The sequence below is a fragment of the Pseudophryne corroboree genome, chromosome 1, assembly GCF_028390025.1.
Source record: "Pseudophryne corroboree isolate aPseCor3 chromosome 1, aPseCor3.hap2, whole genome shotgun sequence".
NCBI lineage: Eukaryota > Metazoa > Chordata > Amphibia > Anura > Myobatrachidae > Pseudophryne > Pseudophryne corroboree.
This window is the reverse complement of record NC_086444.1, coordinates 506755956-506777000: the sequence shown is the minus strand read 5'-3', so window position 1 is coordinate 506777000 and position 21045 is coordinate 506755956. Positions and strand designations below refer to the sequence as shown.

The window sequence follows — 21045 nt, the reverse complement described above, 5'->3', positions numbered from 1 at the left end:
TAAGGTGGAACGCCCGTGGGCTGCTTCCGGGTGGTGTTAAAACTCAAAGTTAAACAAAAGATAATAATGTGTCTATAAGTGTAAATGCAATTGTGTTGTCCTCCTCTGAGTTAAGCAATAGACCGCGATCGCTCCCTCTCACGATCTCCGCTGCCGGCAGCGGCTTCGTGAGTGAAGCCGTCAGACGGAGAGAGAGAGAGCGGGGAGTCCCGGCGTCAGCCCGCACACACGCTGAGATCAGTGCGGCCAGCGGCATTAAGACGGGCGGCCGGCTTTCAGTGCTCACCTGTATCTTCTATGATCACAGCCTATAAAGTTACATAGTGCTGTGATCGCAATACATTAAATCTAATTACTCTCTACTAATAATCAGTACTATCAGACAGAATATTAAATGAATTGAAAGTATTACTGACACTGAGAGATTATAATGAAATAACAGTGTTGTGCACGGTTGCTTAAAACATATGCAATCACTCAGATGGGATGGAAGTGTGATGGTTAATATATACAGGCCAACGGATTACTAAATAGCTTATAAGATAACACACTAGATAAGGTGGGAAAGACATCCCTTGAATAATATAGAAAGGATGGTGTGTTAATCACAGATAACTGGGCAATATATAATAAAATCAAGCTAATATCTAATAGCTGTAGCATATAAGAATATATTTGCAAGTAATTGTGGGTATCAAGGATAATTAGTGGAGGTAATATCTCCCCTGCATGAAAGACTAGCAGTGACACATCCTTGGAATAAAGCCAGCAATATTTATAAGCTACAATTTATAAGAACAGCAATAGTAGCTACATTGTATGAGAGCATACTTGAAATTGTTGCTAAAGGATAAGCAATAATACTGGCAGCCTGTTGTACTCATTAAAAAGCAGTTTAAAGGACAACACTAATAAAAGACATGGATACTATGTCATAGGCAATATAGCCTTTATTGAGATAATACTTTGAGGGATCACCATTCGGAAACGAGTAGTTTTTATTATCACATTCTGTTTTTCTTATTCACACTATATTTTAATATTTCACCAATTCCTTAAATTTTAATGTATATCTAATAAAGAATAGACATTTTAAGTAAACAATTAGTGGTAGAGTGCGTCCAAGAAAATGCTTCTTCTTTTTTCTTTGGTAGCTTCATATGAGTCCAGGACTCAAAAGCATTTGGAGGGCACCTGCGTACAGGGTCATACAGGGTCGAGAAAACCCAAAATATTTTCAGTAACGCAGAAAGTACCATAATACATTTGAATTGTATACACAAGAAAATTTATAGTTAAAAAACTGGTGCGGGATTACACAAACTATATGTAGAATCCACGGGGTACCTGAAAATAAAGTTATACTCACCATAATCCAGTGTAGATCTGTCCTCTTCTTTTTTGTAATCCACGTACTTGGCAAAAAAATAAAACGCAAAAGCCGGACCACGCACTGAAAGGGGTCCTATGTTTACACATGGGACCCCTTTCCCCGAATGCCGGGACCCCCCGTGACTCCTGTCACAGAGGGTCCCTTCAGCCAGTCAGGGAGCGCCAAGTCGTGGCACTCTCCTGATTGGCTGTGCGCGTCTGAACTGTCAGACGGCACATGCCGCTCCATTATCTTCAATGGTGGGAACTTTGCGGTCAGCGGTGAGGTTACTCGCGGTCAGCGGCTGACCGCGAGTAACCTCACCGCTGACCGCAAAGTTCCCACCATTGAAAATAATGGAGCGGCATAGTGCTATGCACCGTCTGAGCTCAGAAATGCACAGCCAATCAGGAGAGTGCCACGACGTGGCGCTCCCTGATTGGCTGAAGGGACCCTCTGTGACAGGAGTCACGTGGGGTCCCGGCATTCGGGGAAAGGGGTCCCATGTGTAAACATGGGACCCCTTTCAGTGCGTGGTCCGGGTAATGCGGTTTGTTTTTTTGCCAAGTACGTGGATTACAAGGAGAATAGGACAGATGCTACACAGGATTTTTGTGAGTATAATTTTATTTTCAGGTACCCCATGGATTCTACATGAAGAAGTGGACAGAGTTGGCGTGTGAACATAGGTAAGTATGTGTGTGTCGGCGTGCATGTATGTAATAAAGTTTTACTTTCACAGTGTGCGTGTACTGTTTTTATTTGGGTATTTTTTTTGCAGTAGAACTACAGGTACCAGCGGGCCCGTTTCCCCCCCGCATGCTGGTACTTGTGGTTCTCCAAGTACCAGCTTGCGGGGGAGGCTTGCTGGGACTTGTAGTTATGCTACATAAAACAATATTCTTTTATTTGACACAAGGCTATCAGCCCCCCATCCGCAGCCCTTGGATGCGGGGGGGGGGGGGGGCAGCCTCGGGCTTCACCCCTGGCCCTTGGGTGGCTGGAGGGGGGACCCCTTGATTTAAGGGGTCCCCACTCCTCCAGGGTACCCCGGCCAGGGGTGACTAGTTAGTGATTTAATGCCAGGGCCGCAGGGACCGATATAAAAGTGTCCCCCGGCTGTGGCATTATCTCTCTGACTAGTGGAGCCCGGTGCTGGTGTTAAAAATACGGGGGACCCCTGCGCTTTTTGTCCCCCGTATTTTTTGCACCAGGACCAGATGCAGAGCCCGGTGCTGGTTGTAAAAATACAGGGGATCCCCTGTCAATTTCCCCCCTGTATTTTTACAACCAGGACCGTCTCAAAGAGCCCGAGGCTGGTTATGCTTAGGAGGGGGGACCCCACGCAATTTTTTTCTGGGTTTTTTAAACACTTTTGTGCCGTCCAAAAAGTCGAATCCAGGACGCACACTATCTGTCAATTGGTCCGTTTTTCGACAGCGGGACTGTCGAATCCGTTTTTTATTGAATATGTCGAATTCGGGTCCCGGCGGCAGGGTGTCTGACTGTCGAATTGTGTCGAATTAAAAAACGGTCTGAAGAACAGTGACTGGTGAGATTTACTATCCTATATGATTGTATTTGCCTGCATATGAGAGAGTGTTGTACTGTTACTAATTGTGACTCATTCAAAACCAGAGGCTGGGCTGTTGTATTAATATACAGTATGCATTGAGAATAGCAGCAGTAGGGGATTTTGTTTATATCCATGCACCAGGTCATGACTGAAAGCTGTTATAATGGTCTTTTTACTTTGTATAAAAACATTATGTGGAGGTAATCTGTGATAATAGATGATTATTAATGGATAAAAACAGAATGACATCCATACTAACACCCTTTTCTCTTATTTATATCTTCTAGAAGATAAACTCTAAGCAGCATGATGGAGTATGCCAACACTGCAAGGACGTGCTGGAGTGGCGTGTGAAATACAGCAAGTACAAGCCGCTATCTCAGCCTAAGAAATGGTAAGTTCCAGCACTGTTGTGACTCGCTGCTACATCTGGATAATTTACACACTGTGTCATCAAGCTTCCTGTTAATGCCTTTGGGGAGAACATGAATGAGTAGGAAAACAATAAAGCTTTTATCTGAAATCTGAGACTTCTCCCATAAAGTGCATGGCTGGAACATTAACAGTGGTGAATAAAATCTTTCTTGAAAGACATCCATCATTAAAACTGTCTGTGATGAGACTTTAAACACAAACTAAAATGGAAACTGCACCTGAAGGATATATGAGGCTTACCTTCTCGTACCAGTTCCATTCATGTATTTTGATAATTACAGCGTGCTTACATTTATTAGGAGGTTTTTAGAAGCTTCAGTAATGGAAGTGTTTACGTGCGTCTGAAGTTTTCAATAAACCATTATAATAGCTGATTCTATTCCCCCATGTAACTGTGTTACGAGTAATCCTACAGTATTCTTGCCTTTCCTGGAAGATGGTCCTTACCGTTCATTCTTACTGCAGAGGACTACAGTATATATGTGTAGCAGCAGAGATTTAGGTGTCCCTTCCTGGTCACCAGCACCACAAAAGGTGATCATCCCATAGTGCACTCCATTATTTTGTATCTTTCATGCATCAGTGGTCTCGAACTGTGAGTGCTTTGAAAAGCCCATGTATTGGGAGAAATAGCTGTGTTAATTTGTAATGGATGGTGGTGTTTAAATATGAACAGCAGGATCCCTTAAAAGTGCATGCGTTTCCAGTCTTTGAAGGGAATTCGGTGTAGCGTGATGGCGGCAAAGTGCCTCTAGAACGCACTACGCAAAGAGTATCTACTCATTTTCCCTCACTCCATATGGTGGTGCACATGAAATCTAGTAATATGTGGCTAACTAAACATTGCGGCAGAACATCACTCTAAACCCCAACCTTTATATGCTATTCACAGTACTGTTTTAAACCATGTGAAAGCCATACATGTCTTTAAAAAGTTAACATAAATATTTTGCATACTTGTTACAGTGAAAGCTGTATAATATAAGGTGTAATAATTGAGAAAACAATACATTTGTGGGTGGAATTCAATTGTTTGAAAAGTCGGTTGGGTGTCTGTTTCCCCCCCTTCCTGTCTATTAGATAGGAAAAAACAGACACAGAACTGACTTTTCAAAAAATTTAATTCCCCCCTATATGTCACAGTATGGAATATTTTACATAAATAGTTGTCTGAGTTGCAAGGTCACTATATATGGAGGATCAACTTGAGGTTTAGTCAGTGCTCGATAAAAGACTGTTGCCATGTCACCAAAAATTATACCTATGGAACCTATCTCCAAGGGTAATTGATGACAGGGATAGTAGGTAATATGATTATGATGAGATTAAGGAGAGGGTGGAGCAGGGTGGTGATGACGATGATAATGATGAGAGGGGGCAGGGTGAATATAGAGATGAAGGGACATGTTGATAGTGAAATTGTGTGGAGAAGAGGATGATGCAAAATGAGCACCGTCATTGACTGGATTGTGATGATCCTGTTTTGATGACAAATGTGGGCTAATTCTAATTTGGACCATGTTCGCCTGTGCGTCATTTGCCATTGTATGTTACTACAAGCCCTTCCCCGGTGTACATCCATGCACCTGCACGTGCAAGGATTAAGGCACCACTTTAGATGCTGAAAAACGCAGCCATCTGTCGCACCATGAAAACTTGCACCTGCCCTATGCTAGGTGCAGTATGGCTCACAGTGTGAGTGTTTAAGCAACACCCCTTATATCTCTCCGTGCATCTGAATAGCCACCTCTTACTCGCCATCCAGGAACTCCCAGCACATTTCAGAGACACTTTGGACACTGCATCTCAAACACAACTGCACATCTGTGCGTACGCCGTGGCATGCATGCATAGCTGTACTTGGAAAACATTGAGCTTAGGCTTTATGGATGTGCCAGATATGCTAGTTTGTTATAACCAAATACTGTTTCCATGGCACTGTTACATCTAGCAATGATTTTGATAGTCAACAGTAACCTCACCATTTAGCAGGGAGACACTGGGGCAGATGTATTAAGCTGGAGAAGGCATAAAGAAGTGATAAACCAGTGATAAGTGCAAGGTGTTAAATGGAACAGCCAATCAGCTGTTAACTATTAATTTACATATTGGAGCTGATTGGCTGGTGCGTTTTTCACCTTGCATTTATCACTGGTTTAGCACTTCCTTATGCCCTCTCCAGGTTAATACATCTACCCCATTGTCCGTTAACACTTGCATAAACCTGCTGTGAGCAGGCCATGGCAAAAGGGTATTATATCGTTAGAACAGCTTCTTGTATAGGCCAGTGTAACATGCAGATTTATTTGAAAAATATGCCCCTCTAGGCACTCTATTCCTATGGGTATATTTTGGAAAGTATGTATAGTTTATTTTGTAGGGAATGTTGTGAGTGTTTAGACTGTTATTGTTCACTAGTAAGTTTAAGACTCCTCATACACCGTGTCCATCCCCTCCCCTGGACTGCAGTTAATTACCCAATGTAATTTACAATTGTCTGTCCCATCCCATCTCTCACACGTCAATCTCAGTCATATAGACTGGTAATGTGGGCTTGGCATAAAGCCAGTCAACCCACTCTCTCTCCATTATATTTTCTCTTACGTCCTAGTGGATACTGGGGAACTGTACTTTAGTACCGTGGGGTATAGATCGGATGCACTGGAGCCTGGCACTTTAAAACCTTTAGTGTGTGTATTTGTGTGCTGGCTCCTCCCTCTATGACCCTCCTACCAGACTCAGTTTAGAAAAATGTGCCCAAGGAGCCGGATACATAACTCCAGAGCGTTTCCTTACATTTTTATTTTAGTTTGTTGGTTGGCAACCAGTCTACCTGCTTCGTGGGACTTGGAGGGGGGACCGAACCAACCTCCTGAGGGTTAATGGTTTGTAATCCCTGCTGACAGGACACTGAGCTCCTGAGGTGCTGTTTCACACACCACACTGTGTGTGCACACACCAGCAGCAAGCCGCCACCCTCTAACAGATGCCGAAGAGACGCAGGTGCGGTAAGTGTTAACACCGGGGTCCCGGTGCAGTTTGGCAGCATGTCGCGCGGCGGTCACAGGCCACGAGCTGCGGTGCCCGCCGCGGACCACACTGGCTTAGAGGAGTTTGTAACTCCACAGGGTGCTCAGCATCTGACAGAAATGTTATGTTAGTATGTTTTAACATTGATACAGCCAGTATAATTTCATAGGGACCGCACACCATTATGGGGGCGGGGCTTCCCGGAGAGAGGGACCAGAGGCGGAAAAGGCACCATTTCCTGCTGCTGCGGATCACAAGGCTGCATGCAAGCTGTTCCTCCACAGGCACAGGCTGTTCAGACTCTGTACTGGTAGCAGGGGGTCATAGCAGGGAGGGAGCACATCAGCGGTAGCACTGCTTCACATAGGTAGTGTGATCTATATACACAGCGGTACACTACGCTGCTGTGTTTGTGTGCTGGTCTCCATTTTCTCTGTGTCCCTCCAGGGGCTCTCCAGGGTCTGTGTGGAGGTATTCAGTGAGGTTTGCTATAGTGTCACTGTTAAATCATGTCTGCTGACAAAGTTATGTATACTGCTTGTAATTCTACCCCTTCTTCTGAGGGGTCCCTCATGTGTGAACAGTGTTCATTTTCCCCAAAGGAAAACAGTTCACAGGGACCTGACTGGTTAGATACTTTTAAGAGCATGATTCATAATGTTAATTCAGAACTGCAGCTAGGAAGGAGAGACAGGTGTTAAGACAGTCTGTTGATTGTATGGCTAAAGCTGCAGATAACAGAAAGGCTTCTCAGCCCTCTCTGTTGGTTTCACATAAACGCTCACTTCCACAGGTGCTCCAGTCTGATTCTGATTCTGACCTTCCTGATTTGGATGACACTGATGATATGGAGGAGGACAGCACTCTGTTACCCGGGGTAGAGGCCCTCATCTATGCTGTGAGGGAGGTTCTTAACTTACCCGATCAGGCAGAACCAGATGAAGAATTGTACTTTAATGTAAAACCAAAATCTTCAGCCACGTTTCCTCTATCAAAGGACTTAAACTCCCTGGCCAGGGAGGCATGGGTGAACCCTGACAAGAAATTCAAAACTCCTCAGAGGTTTTTATCTACTTTTGCCCTCCCAGCCGAGGACAGGAAGGTATGGGAAACCCCCTTCCCCCCCATCAGTTGATACGTCTGTGTCCAGACTGTCAAGAAAATTGGTACTGCCGGTACCTGGGGCAATATCCCTGAAAGACCCAGCTGACCGTAAAATTGAGACCACTCTTAAAGCAATATATACGGCAGCGGGTGTAGGACAACGTCCCACGTTAGTGTGTGGTTTGATGTCGAGGGCAGTGGTCAAGTGGTCTGATAGTGTTATTAATGGATTTAACTCTCTGCCCCAGGATGAGGTCATTACCCTGCTGCAGCACATACAAGATGCTGCAAACTTTATGAGCAAAGCTGTTAAAGAATTGTGTCAGATAAATGGCCATACTTCTGCTATGGTGGTCTCGACCCGCAGAGCTCCGTGGTTATGTCAATGGTCAGCGGATGCTGATTCCAAAAAGGGTGGTGGAAAATCTTCCCTTTACAGGTGATGCCTTGTTTGGAGACAAATTAAATAAATGTATTTCTCAGGCAATGGCGGGTAAGTCTACTTGTCTGCCGTCGGCTGCGCCACCTGCTAGATGTTCTTACGCTGGACCCCCCTTGCAGTCCTTTCGTGTGGCAAGGTTCAGAGGCCGAGGAGCCTCCATTGCTCGTGGTAAGTCCCGAAAACCTGCAGCTGCAGCTTACTTGGACCAAAACCCTGGAACCTCTACCACAAAGCCTTCCGCATGACGGTTGACCCCAACAACAGGGTGACTTTCCTGTAGGTGCTCGCCTTCAACACTTCACCCACGTGTGGGCAAAGTTCTGCCGGGATCCTTGGCTGAGGGCCCTAATTTCTCACGGATACCGGTTGGAACACTTCCTCTTCCACAGAATTTTCAGGTCAAGCTTGCCATCTTTACCCGCAGCAAAAGTTACCTTGCAAGAAGCCATTCAGAAACTTTTACAGATGGGAGTTGTGGTTTTAGTGCCTCCTCTGTTACACAACCTTTGCCGACATCTATTCAGGCCCACTCCACAAGGTCGGTGGGTTCTTCCTGGGCGGCTGCCCGGGGTGTATCGGCTTTACAGTTGTGCTGAGCTGCTACTTGGTCTGGTTAGAACACGTTTGTGAAGTTCTATAGGTTCGACACCTTGGCCAAGGATGACCTTCAGTTTGGTCAGGCGGTTTTGGGAGCTTTGGGACTTCCCCACGGTACTAAAGTACAGTTCCCCAGTACCCACTAGGACGTAAGAGAAAATAGGAATTTAATACCTACCGGTAATTCCTTTTCTCGTAGTCCGTAGTGATACTGGGCGCCCGCCTTAGTGCTTCGTTCCTGATTACTGGATGTAAGTATTGGTTGGGCCACAGTTGCAGCCCCTTTCCTATGTTGGATTAGCTTTGCTGTCCTTGTTCTGATGGTTGTAGCTATCCTCTGTTCGGTTAGCGCTCCTGTTCATTAGGTTGTGTGTTGGCTTGTTGCCTCACCGCTGTTGTCTATGTTTTCTTCTCTCATGGTATGTCCATCTCCTCGGGCAGTTTTCCTAGACTGAGTCTGGTAGGAGGAGCATAGAGGAAGGAGCCAGCACACACATACTAAAGGTTTTAAAGTGCCAGGTTCCAGTGGACCCGATCTATACCCTACGGTACTAAAGTAAAGTTCCCCAGTATCTACTAGGGACTGCGAGAAAAGATTACCGGCAGGTATTAAATTTCCTATTTTCCCATGCCTGGCCAAGTACGGCAAAATAATTCCCTCCTGGTCTGTCCCATCTCCTTGATTATGGCGGAAGATATTTGGGAGGGTAGGCACAGTTCACGGCCTACATACTAGTAAATGGACCTGCCATATGCTGGGTCACCTTGTTCCGCCCCATTACTTTTTCTGCTACTGGCACAGAGTAGCCCCCCTCTCCGACTGGATAGACATTAACCAATTAGTACTGTAGATATACATATGTTGTCATGTGGTATTGGGTAAACCATGACCGAAAGATGGACTGTCCCACCAAAATTGGCATGGTTGGGGGGGCTCTGTGCTACATATATGGTAGTGAATTACTCCTAGCTGAAATGCCACAGTAAAAGCAGTTTCAACTTCTTCTGAAGGTGAGAGCATATCCATTGTTCTTAAGAAGGATCGGGTGGACTGTCAGGAGGCCAAACTGCAAGGGGTCACCAGATCCATGTTTCAGGACACCCCCTCAATACTGAAACCCAGACGATGATACTTTCCTTAAGCAGATTCCCTTCCCATTGTAGTGTGGGGATGGATAGACGAATACTATTACAATAAAGCAAGCAGCACCCTGTTATCAGTGGTATTGTAAGAAAAATTATGTGATACACATGTCCATGAACGCCGGGATCCCGACTGTCGGCATTTTGACTGCATCCCGTCCAAAAAATATTAATATGGTAAAACTGTAACCTGTCCATTTGGAGATAATGAAAAGCCACCATTGACTATTATTGTACAACTAGGTGATTCATCGCACCCTACGGGTGCTCTTCACACCGTCGGAAGGGGCTACGCCCCCATAACCCCTAAACATCCTTTGGCTGGGCAATATTTATATGATATGGAGTATTACCTTAAAGCCTAATATTGTTAGTGGTTACATATTGCACGACGAAAGGGCATCCGATGTTGAAGGGGGCGTAGCACCTTGCGAGGGCGTGAACAGCGGCTGCAGTGCACGCTGTACATAATGTAGTGGGTGCGGGGGTTACCGCGTATGGTGGAGGGTGTGTGTAGACGCTGCGGGTGGAGGGGGGGGTGGATGCGGAGGGGTGCGCGGATGGGAGAGGGGGTCGGGAGGTGCTGTGGGTGGGGGACTTGGGGGAGGTGGATGGGGGAGGGGATCCGGAGGCGCTGCAGGTGGGGAAGCGGTGGAGGTGCTGGAGGTGGGGCATATGCAGGGCTATTGCGGATGTGGCAGGGGTTCCGGAGGCGGTGTGGGTGGGGAATGGGCGGGTGTGCAGCGGGTGGTGTTGGTGGTCTGGTGGCGCGGTGGGTGGGTGAGGGGCAGGGGTTCTGTGGGTGGGGGGAGGGGCGGGTGCGGCGGATGGGGTCCAGAGGCGCTGCAGGTGATGAGGGTAGGGCAGGTGCAGGGCTGTTGCGGATGTGGGAGGGGAACCAGAGGCGGTGTGGGTGGGGAAAAGGCGGGTGTGCCGCAGGTGGTGTTGGGGTCCGGTGGCGCGGCAGGTGGGTGAGGGGCAGGGGTTCCGTGGGTGGGGGAGGGGCGGGTGCGGGGATGGGGTCGAGAGGTGCTGCGGGTGGTGTAGCAGCGGGTGCGGGGGTGCTGTGGGTGGAATGGAGTTAGGTATCTCCTATATATTAGCCCAGATCTGTGACTTTGTGACTCATTTGTCACAACGCTGGGCGGAGTCAAGTCACAGATGTGGCCTAATATATAGGAGAATAGGATAAGTAGGAGAATAGGAGATATATATATATATATATATCAGTACATAGTGAGCGCAGGAATGTGCGGAGCGAGCAGCAGTGGCAGCAAGGTATAGGCTCAGTAAAAGCACCGACCCCCGCCGCCAGCCATTGGACTCATGGTGGAAGACAGCCCTGTGATGGACCGGCCGTGCTGCTAGCAGCGCAGTGATTGGCTCCCGCTGCGTCCCCGCTCTCTCAGGCGGACACTGGCGGACATGTAGTTGGTGCCCCAGGCCACGTAGAGCAGGGAGAGGATGTAACTCATCCCGCGCAGGATCACGCAGGAGGACAGGAGCGGTGTGGTCTGCGTGGTACAGACCATCCTCAGCTCCCTTTATATTGCAGGGACCAGGTGGTGAGTCTGTGGACCGGGAGGGGCTCAGTGTCAGGGGACGGTGCACACAGGCACCTTACCTGACTCTCCGTCGCCTCTCAGCGCAGTGACCAGCAGCGTCCGCCTAAGAGAGCGGGGACCCAGCGGGAGACAATGATTGTGCTGCTAGCAGGACGGGCGGCCAATCACAGGGCTGTCTTCCACCATGAGTCCAATGGCTGTCGTCGGGGGGCGGTGCTTGTACGGAGCCTTAACCTGCTGCTGCTGCTGCCGCTGCTCTCTCCTCGCATTCACTGTTATATATATATATATATATATATATATATATATCCTATTCTCCTATGTAGTATCCTATTCTGCTATATATTATCCGATTCTCCAATTTATTCTCCTATATATTAGGCCACATCTGTGACTTGACTCCGCCCAGCCTTGTGACTCCACCCAGCGTTAGCAAATGAGTCACAAAGTCACAGATCTGGGCTAATATATAGGAGATTTGTGTATGTATGTGTAAATGTATACACACTTTCTTAACTCCCACAACTTACTGGACCCACTTCAGTCAGGCTTTCGTGCCCAACACTCCACGGAGACGGCACTGACCAAAGTAGTGAATGATCTGGTCACTGCTAGATCAAAAGGCCATTACACACTACTTATTCTTCTAGATCGCTCTGCTGCTTTTGACACTGTTGACCACTCTCTTCTCATACAAACACTAGAGTCCCTAGGTCTTCAGGACACAGCCCTTACTTGGTTCTCATCCTACCTATCTAATCGATCTTTCAGTGTTCACTTCTCTGATTCTACCTCCTCTTCTCTACCTCTGTCAGTTGGAGTACCGCAAGGCTCAGTCTTAGGTCCTCTGCTTTTCTCAATCTATACCTCCTCTCTTGGTAAACTAATCAGCTCCTTCGGATTTCAGTATCATTTGTATGCTGATGATACTCAAATCTACCTATCCTCCCCAGATTTATCACCATCTGTATTGGCTAGTGTCACTGGATGCCTGTCTGCCATTTCATCTTGGATGTCATCTCGCCACCTCAAACTCAACATTTCCAAAACAGAATTAATTATTTCCCACCAGCTAAGGGTAGTTACCAACCTGATATTGCCATAACTGTTGACAATGCAACTATCCACCCTACCCCACAAGCTCGCTGCCTAGGTGTCATCCTTGACTCTGAACTGTCGTTTGTTCCACACATTCAATCTGTCTCTAAATCATGTTACATGCACCTTAAAAACATATCCAAAATACACCCTTATCTTACACAAGACACTGCAAAAACTCTGATCCATGCACTCATCATCTCCCGCATTGATTATTGTAATAGTCTCCTTACTGGTCTTCCCAAACATAGGCTCTCACCACTTCAATCTATTTTAAATGCAGCTGCGAGGCTAATCTTCCTCGCCAGACGTTCTTCGTCTGCTGATCCGCTCTGTCAGTCACTCCATTGGTTACCGGTATTCTACCATGTCAAATATAAAAAACTTTTACTTACATACAAGGCTATTAACCAAACTGCACCATCATACATCTCCTCACTCATCTCAAAATATCTCCCTACCAGACCCCTCCGCTCTGCACAAGATCTGCGTCTCTCATCCAGATGTATTACCTGTTCCCACTCAAAATTACAGGACTTTACCCGGGCTTCACCCACTCTGTGGAATGCCCTCCCACGCACAATAAGACTCTCCACTAGTCTCCAAACCTTTAAACGTTCCCTGAAAACTCATCTCTTCAGACAAGCCTACCAAATTACTGACCCACACACATAACCTTTAATGCTTCTCTATCCAGTTACATCCCCTCTGCACAGTCCCCATAACCTCACATTTTGTCTTTCAACATTGCTGGGTGATCATATCATACAACTCACTAAGAACCTAGCAATCTGGGGAACCATTATGTAACAGGTTACATCTATCCTTGTGTATCAATGCTTATTTCCCTATAGATTGTAAGCTTGCGAGCAGGGCCTTCCTACCGCTATGTCTGTCTTTGCCCAGTTTTGTTCTATAACTGTTGTTCTAATTGTAAAGCGCAACGGAATATGCTGCGCTATATAAGAAACTGCTAATAAATAAATAAATGTGTATATATAATAAGATTTTACTCACCGGTAAATCTATTTCTCGTAGTCCGTAGTGGATGCTGGGGACTCCGTAAGGACCATGGGGAATAGACGGCTCCGCAGGAGACTGGGCACATCTAAAGAAAGATTTAGGACTATCTGGTGTGCACTGGCTCCTCCCCCTATGACCCTCCTCCAAGCCTCAGTTAGGAACTGTGCCCGGAAGAGCTGACTCAATAAGGAAGGATTTTGAATCCCGGGTAAGACTCATACCAGCCACACCAATCACACCATATAACACGTGATAGGAACCCCGGTTAACAGTATGATAACAATTGGAGCCTCTGAAGAGATGGCTCACAACAAAACCCGATTTTTGTAACAATAACTATGTACAAGTATTGCAGACAATCCGCACTTGGGACGGGCGCCCAGCATCCACTACGGACTACGAGAAATAGATTTACCGGTGAGTAAAATCTTATTTTCTCTGACGTCCTAGTGGATGCTGGGGACTCCGTAAGGACCATGGGGATTATACCAAAGCTCCCAAACGGGCGGGAGAGTGCGGATGACTCTGCAGCACCGAATGAGAGAATTCCAGGTCCTCCTCAGCCAGGGTATCAAATTTGTAGAATTTTGCAAACGTGTTTGCCCCCGACCAAGTAGCTGCTCGGCAAAGTTGTAAAGCCGAGACCCCTCGGGCAGCCGCCCAAGATGAGCCCACCTTCCGTGTGGAATGGGCTTTTACAGATTTAGGCTGCGGTAAGCCTACCGCAGAATGCGCCAGCTGAATAGTGCTACAAATCCAGCGCGCAATAGACTGCTTAGAAGCAGGAGCACCCAGCTTAGTGGGTGCATACAGGATAAACAGCGAGTCAGTCTTTCTGACTCCAGCCGTCCTGGAAATATAAATTTTTAGGGCCCTGACTACGTCCAGCAACTTGGAATCCTCCAAGTCCCTAGTAGCCGCAGGCACCACAATAGGTTGGTTCAAGTGAAAAGCTGAGACCACCTTTGGGAGAAACTGAGGACGAGTCCTCAATTCTGCCCTATCCATATGGAAAATCAGATAAGGGCTTTTACAAGACAAAGCCGCCAATTCTGAAACCCGCCTGGCCGACGCCAAGGCCAACAGCATGACCACTTTCCACGTGAGATATTTTAATTCCACAGTCTTAAGTGGTTCGAACCAATGTGATTTCAGGAATGCCAAAACCACATTGAGATCCCAAGGTGCCACTGGGGGCACAAAAGGAGGCTGAATATGCAGAACTCCTTTGACAAAAGTCTGAACTTCGGGCAGTGAAGCCAGTTCTTTTTGGAAGAAAATAGACAGAGCCGAAATCTGGACCTTTATGGACCCCAATTTGAGGCCCAACGTCACCCCTGCTTGCAGGAAGTGCAGGAATCGACCCAGTTGAAATTCCTCCGTCGGGGCCTTCATGGCCTCACACCAAGCAACATATTTTCGCCAAATGCGGTGATAATGTTTTGCGGTGACATCCTTCCTGGCTTTGATCAGGGTAGGGATGACTTCCTCCGGAATACCCTTTTCCTTCAGGATCCGGTGTTCAACCGCCATGCCGTCAAACGCAGCCGCGGTAAGTCTTGGAACAGACAGGGTCCCTGCTGCAGCAGGTCTTGTCTGAGTGGCAGAGGCCAAGGGTCCTCTGTAAGCATCTCTTGAAGTTCCGGGTACCAAGCTCTTCTTGGCCAATCCGGAACCACGAGTATGGTTTTCACTCCTCGCCGCCTTATTATTCTCAGTACCTTGGGTATGAGAGGTAGAGGAGGAAACACATAAACCGACTGGTACACCCATGGTGTCACTAGAGCGTCCACCGCTATCGCCTGAGGGTCTCTTGACCGGGCGCAATATCTTTTCAACTTCTTGTTGAGGCGGGACGCCATCATGTCTACCTGTGGTTTTTCCCACCGGTTGACCAGCATTTGGAAAACTTCTGGATGAAGTCCCCATTCTCCCGGGTGGAGGTCGTGCCTGCTGAGGAAGTCTGCTTCCCAGTTGTCCACTCCCGGAATGAACACTGCCGTCAGTGCTAACACATGATTCTCTGCCCATCTGAGAATCCTTGTGGCTTCTGCCATCGCCATCCTGCTTCTCGTGCCGCCCTGTCTGTTTACATGGGCGACCGCCGTGATGTTGTCTGACTGGATCAGTACCGGCTGGTTTTGAAGCAGGGGTCTTGCCTGGCTTAGGGCATTGTAAATGGCCCTTAACTCCAGGATATTTAGGTGAAGAGAAATCTCCTGATTTGACCACAGTCCCTGGAAATTTCTTCCCTTTGTGACTGCCCCCCAGCCCCGAAGGCTGGCATCCGTGGTCACCAGGACCCAGTCCTGTATTCCGAATCTGCGGCCCTCTAGTAGATGAGGCCTCTGCAGCCATCACAGCAGCGACACCCTGGTTCTGGCCGATAGGGTTATCCGCTGTTGCATCTGGAGATGGGACCCGTACCATTTGTCCAACAGGTCCCACTGGAACGTCCTTGCGTGGAACCTTCCGAATGGAATTGCTTCGTACGAAGCTACCATTTTTCCCAGGACTCGTGTGCATTGATGTACCGACACTTTTCCTGGTTTTAGGATGTCTCTGACCAGAGATGACAATGCCTCGGCTTTTTCCAGTGGAAGAAACACTCTTTTCTGGTCTGTGTCCAGAATCATTCCCAGGAACAGAAGACGTGTCGTCGGGACCAGCTGTGACTTTGGAATGTTTAGAATCCAGCCGTGCTGTTGTAGCACTTCCTGAGAAAGTGCCACCCCCCCTATCAACTGTTCTTTGGACCTCGCCTTTATCAGGAGATCGTCCAAGTACGGGATAATTAAAACTCCCTTCTTGCGAAGGAGTATCATCATTTCGGCCATTACCTTGGTAAAGACCCTCGTTGCCGTGGATAACCCAAACGGCAGCGTCTGGAACTGATAGTGACAGTCCTGTACCACAAATCTGAGGTACTCCTGGTGCGGAGGGTAAATGGGGACATGCAGGTACGCATCCTTGATGTCCAGGGATACCATGTAATCCCCCTCCTCCAGGCTCGCAATAACCGCCCTGAGCGATTCCATCTTGAACTTGAACCTTTTGATATAAGTGTTCAAGGCTTTTAAATTTAAGATGGGTCTCACCGAACCGTCCGGTTTCGGTACCACAAACATTGTGGAGTAGTAACCCTTTCCTTGTTGAAGGAGGGGTACCTTGACGATCACTTTCTGTGAATACAGTTTTTGAATAGCCACCAACACTGCCTCCCTGGCAGAGGGAGTTGCCGGCAAGACAGATTTTAGGAAACGGCGGGGGGGAGACGTCTCGAATTCCAGCCTGTACCCCTGAGATACTACTTGAAGGACCCAGGGATCCACTTGTGAGAGAGCCCACTGTGTGCTGAAAAACCTGAGACGCGCCCCCACCGTTCCCGATTCCGCCTGAGCAGCCCCAGCGTCATGCTGTGGACTTACCGGACGCAGGGGAGGACTTCTGCTCCTGGGAACTAGCTGTGCGCTGCAGCTTTTTCCCCCTTCCTCTGCCCCTCGGCAGAAAGGATGAGCCTCTAGCCCGCTTATTTTTGTGGGGCCGAAAGGACTGTACCTGATAATACGGTGCTTTCTTTTGCTGTGGGGTAGCCTGTGGCAAAAAAGTCGATTTCCCAGCAGTAGCTGTGGAAACGAGGTCTGAAAGACCTTCCCCAAAAAGTTCCACCCCTTTATAGGGTAAAACTTCCATGTGCCGCTTGGAGTCGGCATCACCTGACCATTGCCTAGTCCATAACCCCCGTCTGGCGGCAATGGACATAGCGCTTATTTTTGATGCCAGCCGGCAAATATCCCTCTGTGCATCACGCATGTATAAGACCGCGTCTTTAATATGGTCAATCGTTAGCAAAATATTGTCCCTATCCATGGTATCAATGTTTTCCGACAGGGAGTCTGACCACGCAGCAGCAGCACTGCACATCCAAGCTGATGCAATAGCGGGTCTCAATATAATGCCCGTGTGTGTGTATATAGCTTTTAGGGTACTTTCCTGCTTTCTATCAGCAGGTTCTTTTAGGGCGGCCGTATCCGGAGACGGTAGTGCCACCTTCTTTGATAAGCGTGTCAGCGCTTTATCTACCCTAGGGGGAGTTTCCCAGCGTGACCTATCCTCTGGCGGGAAAGGGTACGCAGCCATTAACCGTTTAGAAATGATCAATTTCTTATCTGGGGAAGACCACGCTTCCTCACACACCTCATTTAATTCGTCAGATGCAGGAAAAACTACTGGTAGTTTTTTCTCACCAAACATAATACCCTTTTTTGTGGTACCTGGGGTATCATCAGAAATGTGTAATACATTTTTCATAGCCTCAATCATATAATGGGTGGATCTATTGGAGGGTACACTCGTCTCATTATCGTCGACACTGGACTCGGTATCCGTGTCGACATCTGTATCTGTCATCTGAGGTAGCAGGCGTTTTATAGCCCCTGATGACATTTGAGACGCTTGGACAGGCACAAGCTGAGTAGCCGGCTGTCCTATGTCGTCAAACCTTTTATGTAAGGAGCTGACACTGTCACGTAATTCCTTCCATAAGTCCATCCACACTGGTGTCGACCCCGCAGGGGGTGACATCACATTCACAGGCATTTGCTCCGCCTCCACATCATTATCCTCATCATACATGTCGACACAGCAGTACCGACACACAGCAGACACACAGGGAATGCTCTTACAGAGGACAGGACCCCACAAAGCCCTTTGGGGAGACAGAGGGAGAGTATGCCAGCACACACCAGGGCGCTATATAACACAGGGATATCACTATACAGAGTGTTTTCCCCTATAGCTGCCTATATATTATATATATATATATATATATATATATATATCTATATATATATATATATATATATACTGCGCCTAAATTGTGCCCCCCCTCTCTTTTTTTACCCTTTCTGTAGTGCAGGACTGCAGGGGAGAGCCAGGGAGCTTCCTTCCAGCGAAGCTGTGAGGGAATAATGGCGCCAGTGTGCTGAGGGAGTTGGCTCCGCCCCTTTTTCGGCAGGCTTTCTCCCGCTATTTTATCGTTTCTGGCAGGGGTTAATATACACCTATATAGCCTCTGGGGCTATATATGGTGTTAGTTTTGCCAGCCAAGGTGTTATTATTGCTGCTCAGGGCGCCCCCCCCCCAGCGCCCTGCACCCATCAGTGACCGCAGTGTGTGGTGTGCATGAGGAGCAATGGCGCACAGCTGCAGTGCTGTGCGCTACCTTGGAGAAGACAGAAGTCTTCAGCCGCCGATTTTCCGGACCACCTTCTTGTTTCTGGCTCTGTAAGGGGGACGGCGGCGCGGCTCCGGGAACGGACGACGAGGTCGGGTCCTGTGTTCGATCCCTCTGGAGCTAATGGTGTCCAGTAGCCTAAGAAGCCCAAGCTATCACCACTTAGGTAGGTTCGCTTCTTCTCCCCTTAGTCCCTTGTTGCAGTGAGCCTGTTGCCAGCAGGTCTCACTGAAAATAAAAAACCTAAACTATACTTTCTTCTAGGAGCTCAGGAGAGCCCCTAGTGTGCATCCAGCTCAGCCGGGCACAGAAATCTAACTGAGGCTTGGAGGAGGGTCATAGGGGGAGGAGCCAGTGCACACCAGATAGTCCTAAATCTTTCTTTAGATGTGCCCAGTCTCCTGCGGAGCCGTCTATTCCCCATGGTCCTTACGGAGTCCCCAGCATCCACTAGGACGTCAGAGAAATATATGTGTGTGTGTATATTTTTCAGCTTCGGCAAATATATTTTTGTGTCTGCAATTTCATGCCCATTAAGTAGTCTCATGTATGTAAGATAAGGGTATTTATTAATAACATTCCACAAAGATTATTAGTTTTAGTATAATGCATACTGTCCATGCAAAGGTCAGTCTGATCTTCTCTTTGCGCATAATAATGGCAGTACTTGTATCATATGATCAGTTTCTTAGAATGATCAATCCAAGTCTAGCATTTCACTTCCCGATGATACGCCGCTGAGTCTGGACATGACATGTTTACGTTGGCAGTTGCTTTACATGCTGTATTGAAAGTATCATCTTTTGACATTTATGCTTGGGATATTCATCGTGATCAGTAATTACCTTTGATATTAAGATACTAACTAAAGAATGATATATTTAAACTGTGTTAAATTGCAAAAATGTGTACTATTACACGCCACCGCTTCTGCTGCCGGCTTATGGCCACTGATTCAGAACTGAGAGGGTAATTTGATTGTAAGGAGAGCAGTTCGAAAGACTGTAGGTTGACACCCTTCTGTTAGATAAGAGACTTCAGCAAAGCGCCAAATGCAGCTGTGCAAGACAAATGGAAACTAACGCAATAGGTTGTCTTTTGACAGTGCCATTGCATACATATGTGCAGCATCACACAAAAGGCATGGGCACTATAGAGAAAGAAAGAAAGGAATTGAAGGTATAAAAGCGAGGGTGGCAAAGATAGAGTAGAGATACAAAGGCATGAGGAACCAGGAAGGGGAGACGGGAGGAGAGAAAATGTGAGGACAGGATAATACTAAAATAATAATACAATATTAATAGAAAATAATGAGGATACTACAGTTTCAAGTAAAATAATTTAGCCTCTGCTCAATATTATTAAATTATCACCTTAGAAATCTATTGAATTTATTTTTTATAATATATAAATATATGCACATCTCATTGCAGTGGACACATACGAGAACAATGGGCGCTGCTTATGATAAGGGGAAGGAGCGACTTGCTAGGCGGGGAGGAAGCAGAATGTGATTATGCGTCACTGCCTTTCTCTCCTAATGTGTCTGACTTTTGCTATTTACACCATCCACAGATGGCCTGAGGATTTGACTATGACCTTTGGTAAACTGCAGTTACCATTGTAATTTGAAATGTTTGCTTCTTGCTTTCCCCATATTTTGTACAGGAAAGCAAAGAAAAATGGGGATACTATACAGAAATACAAAAATTAACTCAGGTATCCTGCTACATGAATGCCCCTAAACTGTCTGGTAAAGGGTTTGTCAAAGCTTTTTAAATAGATCCATAAGAAAAACTAAATATGGGCTGCAAATATGTTTTTTCTTATTCCAATTGCTCTTTTCTGTACAACAATCTCAAATGCATATAGGGTAAATTTAAACAATTTTTCGGTTTATCTTCCACACCTTATACCTTATATCCCTGAGGGCTATGCTTCTATTAGTCAGGTGTGTGTGATCTATGAAATACATGTAGACTGTGCTGCCTAATGGGTGTGGGCTCCTCTTCAGTTCAAATGTGTTTTTATCTTGTGATGTCACAATGAGTCATTATACTAACAGTGTCTAAGAATGTCGCCAGTTCTTTTCTGTGGGGTAAGTCTCCCGCAACCCTGTTAGATGGAATTTCTCTTTGTTAAAAATTAACTTTTTTTTTTTCTTACCAAGCTGGATGAGCCACATTTTTTGAGAGTTTGGTCTGTACTTTCACCAGAGAAGTACAGAAATAGTGCCAACTAGTAAAATCCCTTGTGGAACTTGTCAGTTAAAAAAACACATTTGCAGCTCATCAAATGTTTAGCGTTACAATAGAAAGTTAATATTGCATAAATACATTATATGATGATGTATAAATATTTACATAAGTTGTTCAGATACCCAGGATCAAACTCGTATGAAATATATTCCCTTATCAGTTGGCA

General features: G+C 46.7%; 1 protein-coding gene and 1 long non-coding RNA gene across 2 annotated transcripts in view; one reads left to right on the top strand and one right to left on the bottom strand.

Annotated features, from left to right (window-relative positions):
- The window catches only part of LOC134896075 (uncharacterized), a 215556-nt gene that overhangs the window by 28644 nt on the left and 165867 nt on the right, over positions 1 to 21045 (bottom strand). The window lies entirely within an intron of this gene.
- C1H9orf85 (chromosome 1 C9orf85 homolog) overlaps positions 1 to 21045 on the top strand; it is a 100343-nt gene that overhangs the window by 74779 nt on the left and 4519 nt on the right. Inside the window, exon 2 of the mRNA XM_063913886.1 lies at positions 3236 to 3342. Within this exon, the coding sequence (XP_063769956.1) occupies positions 3236 to 3342 (107 nt within the window). The remainder of the gene's footprint in view (positions 1 to 3235; positions 3343 to 21045) is intronic.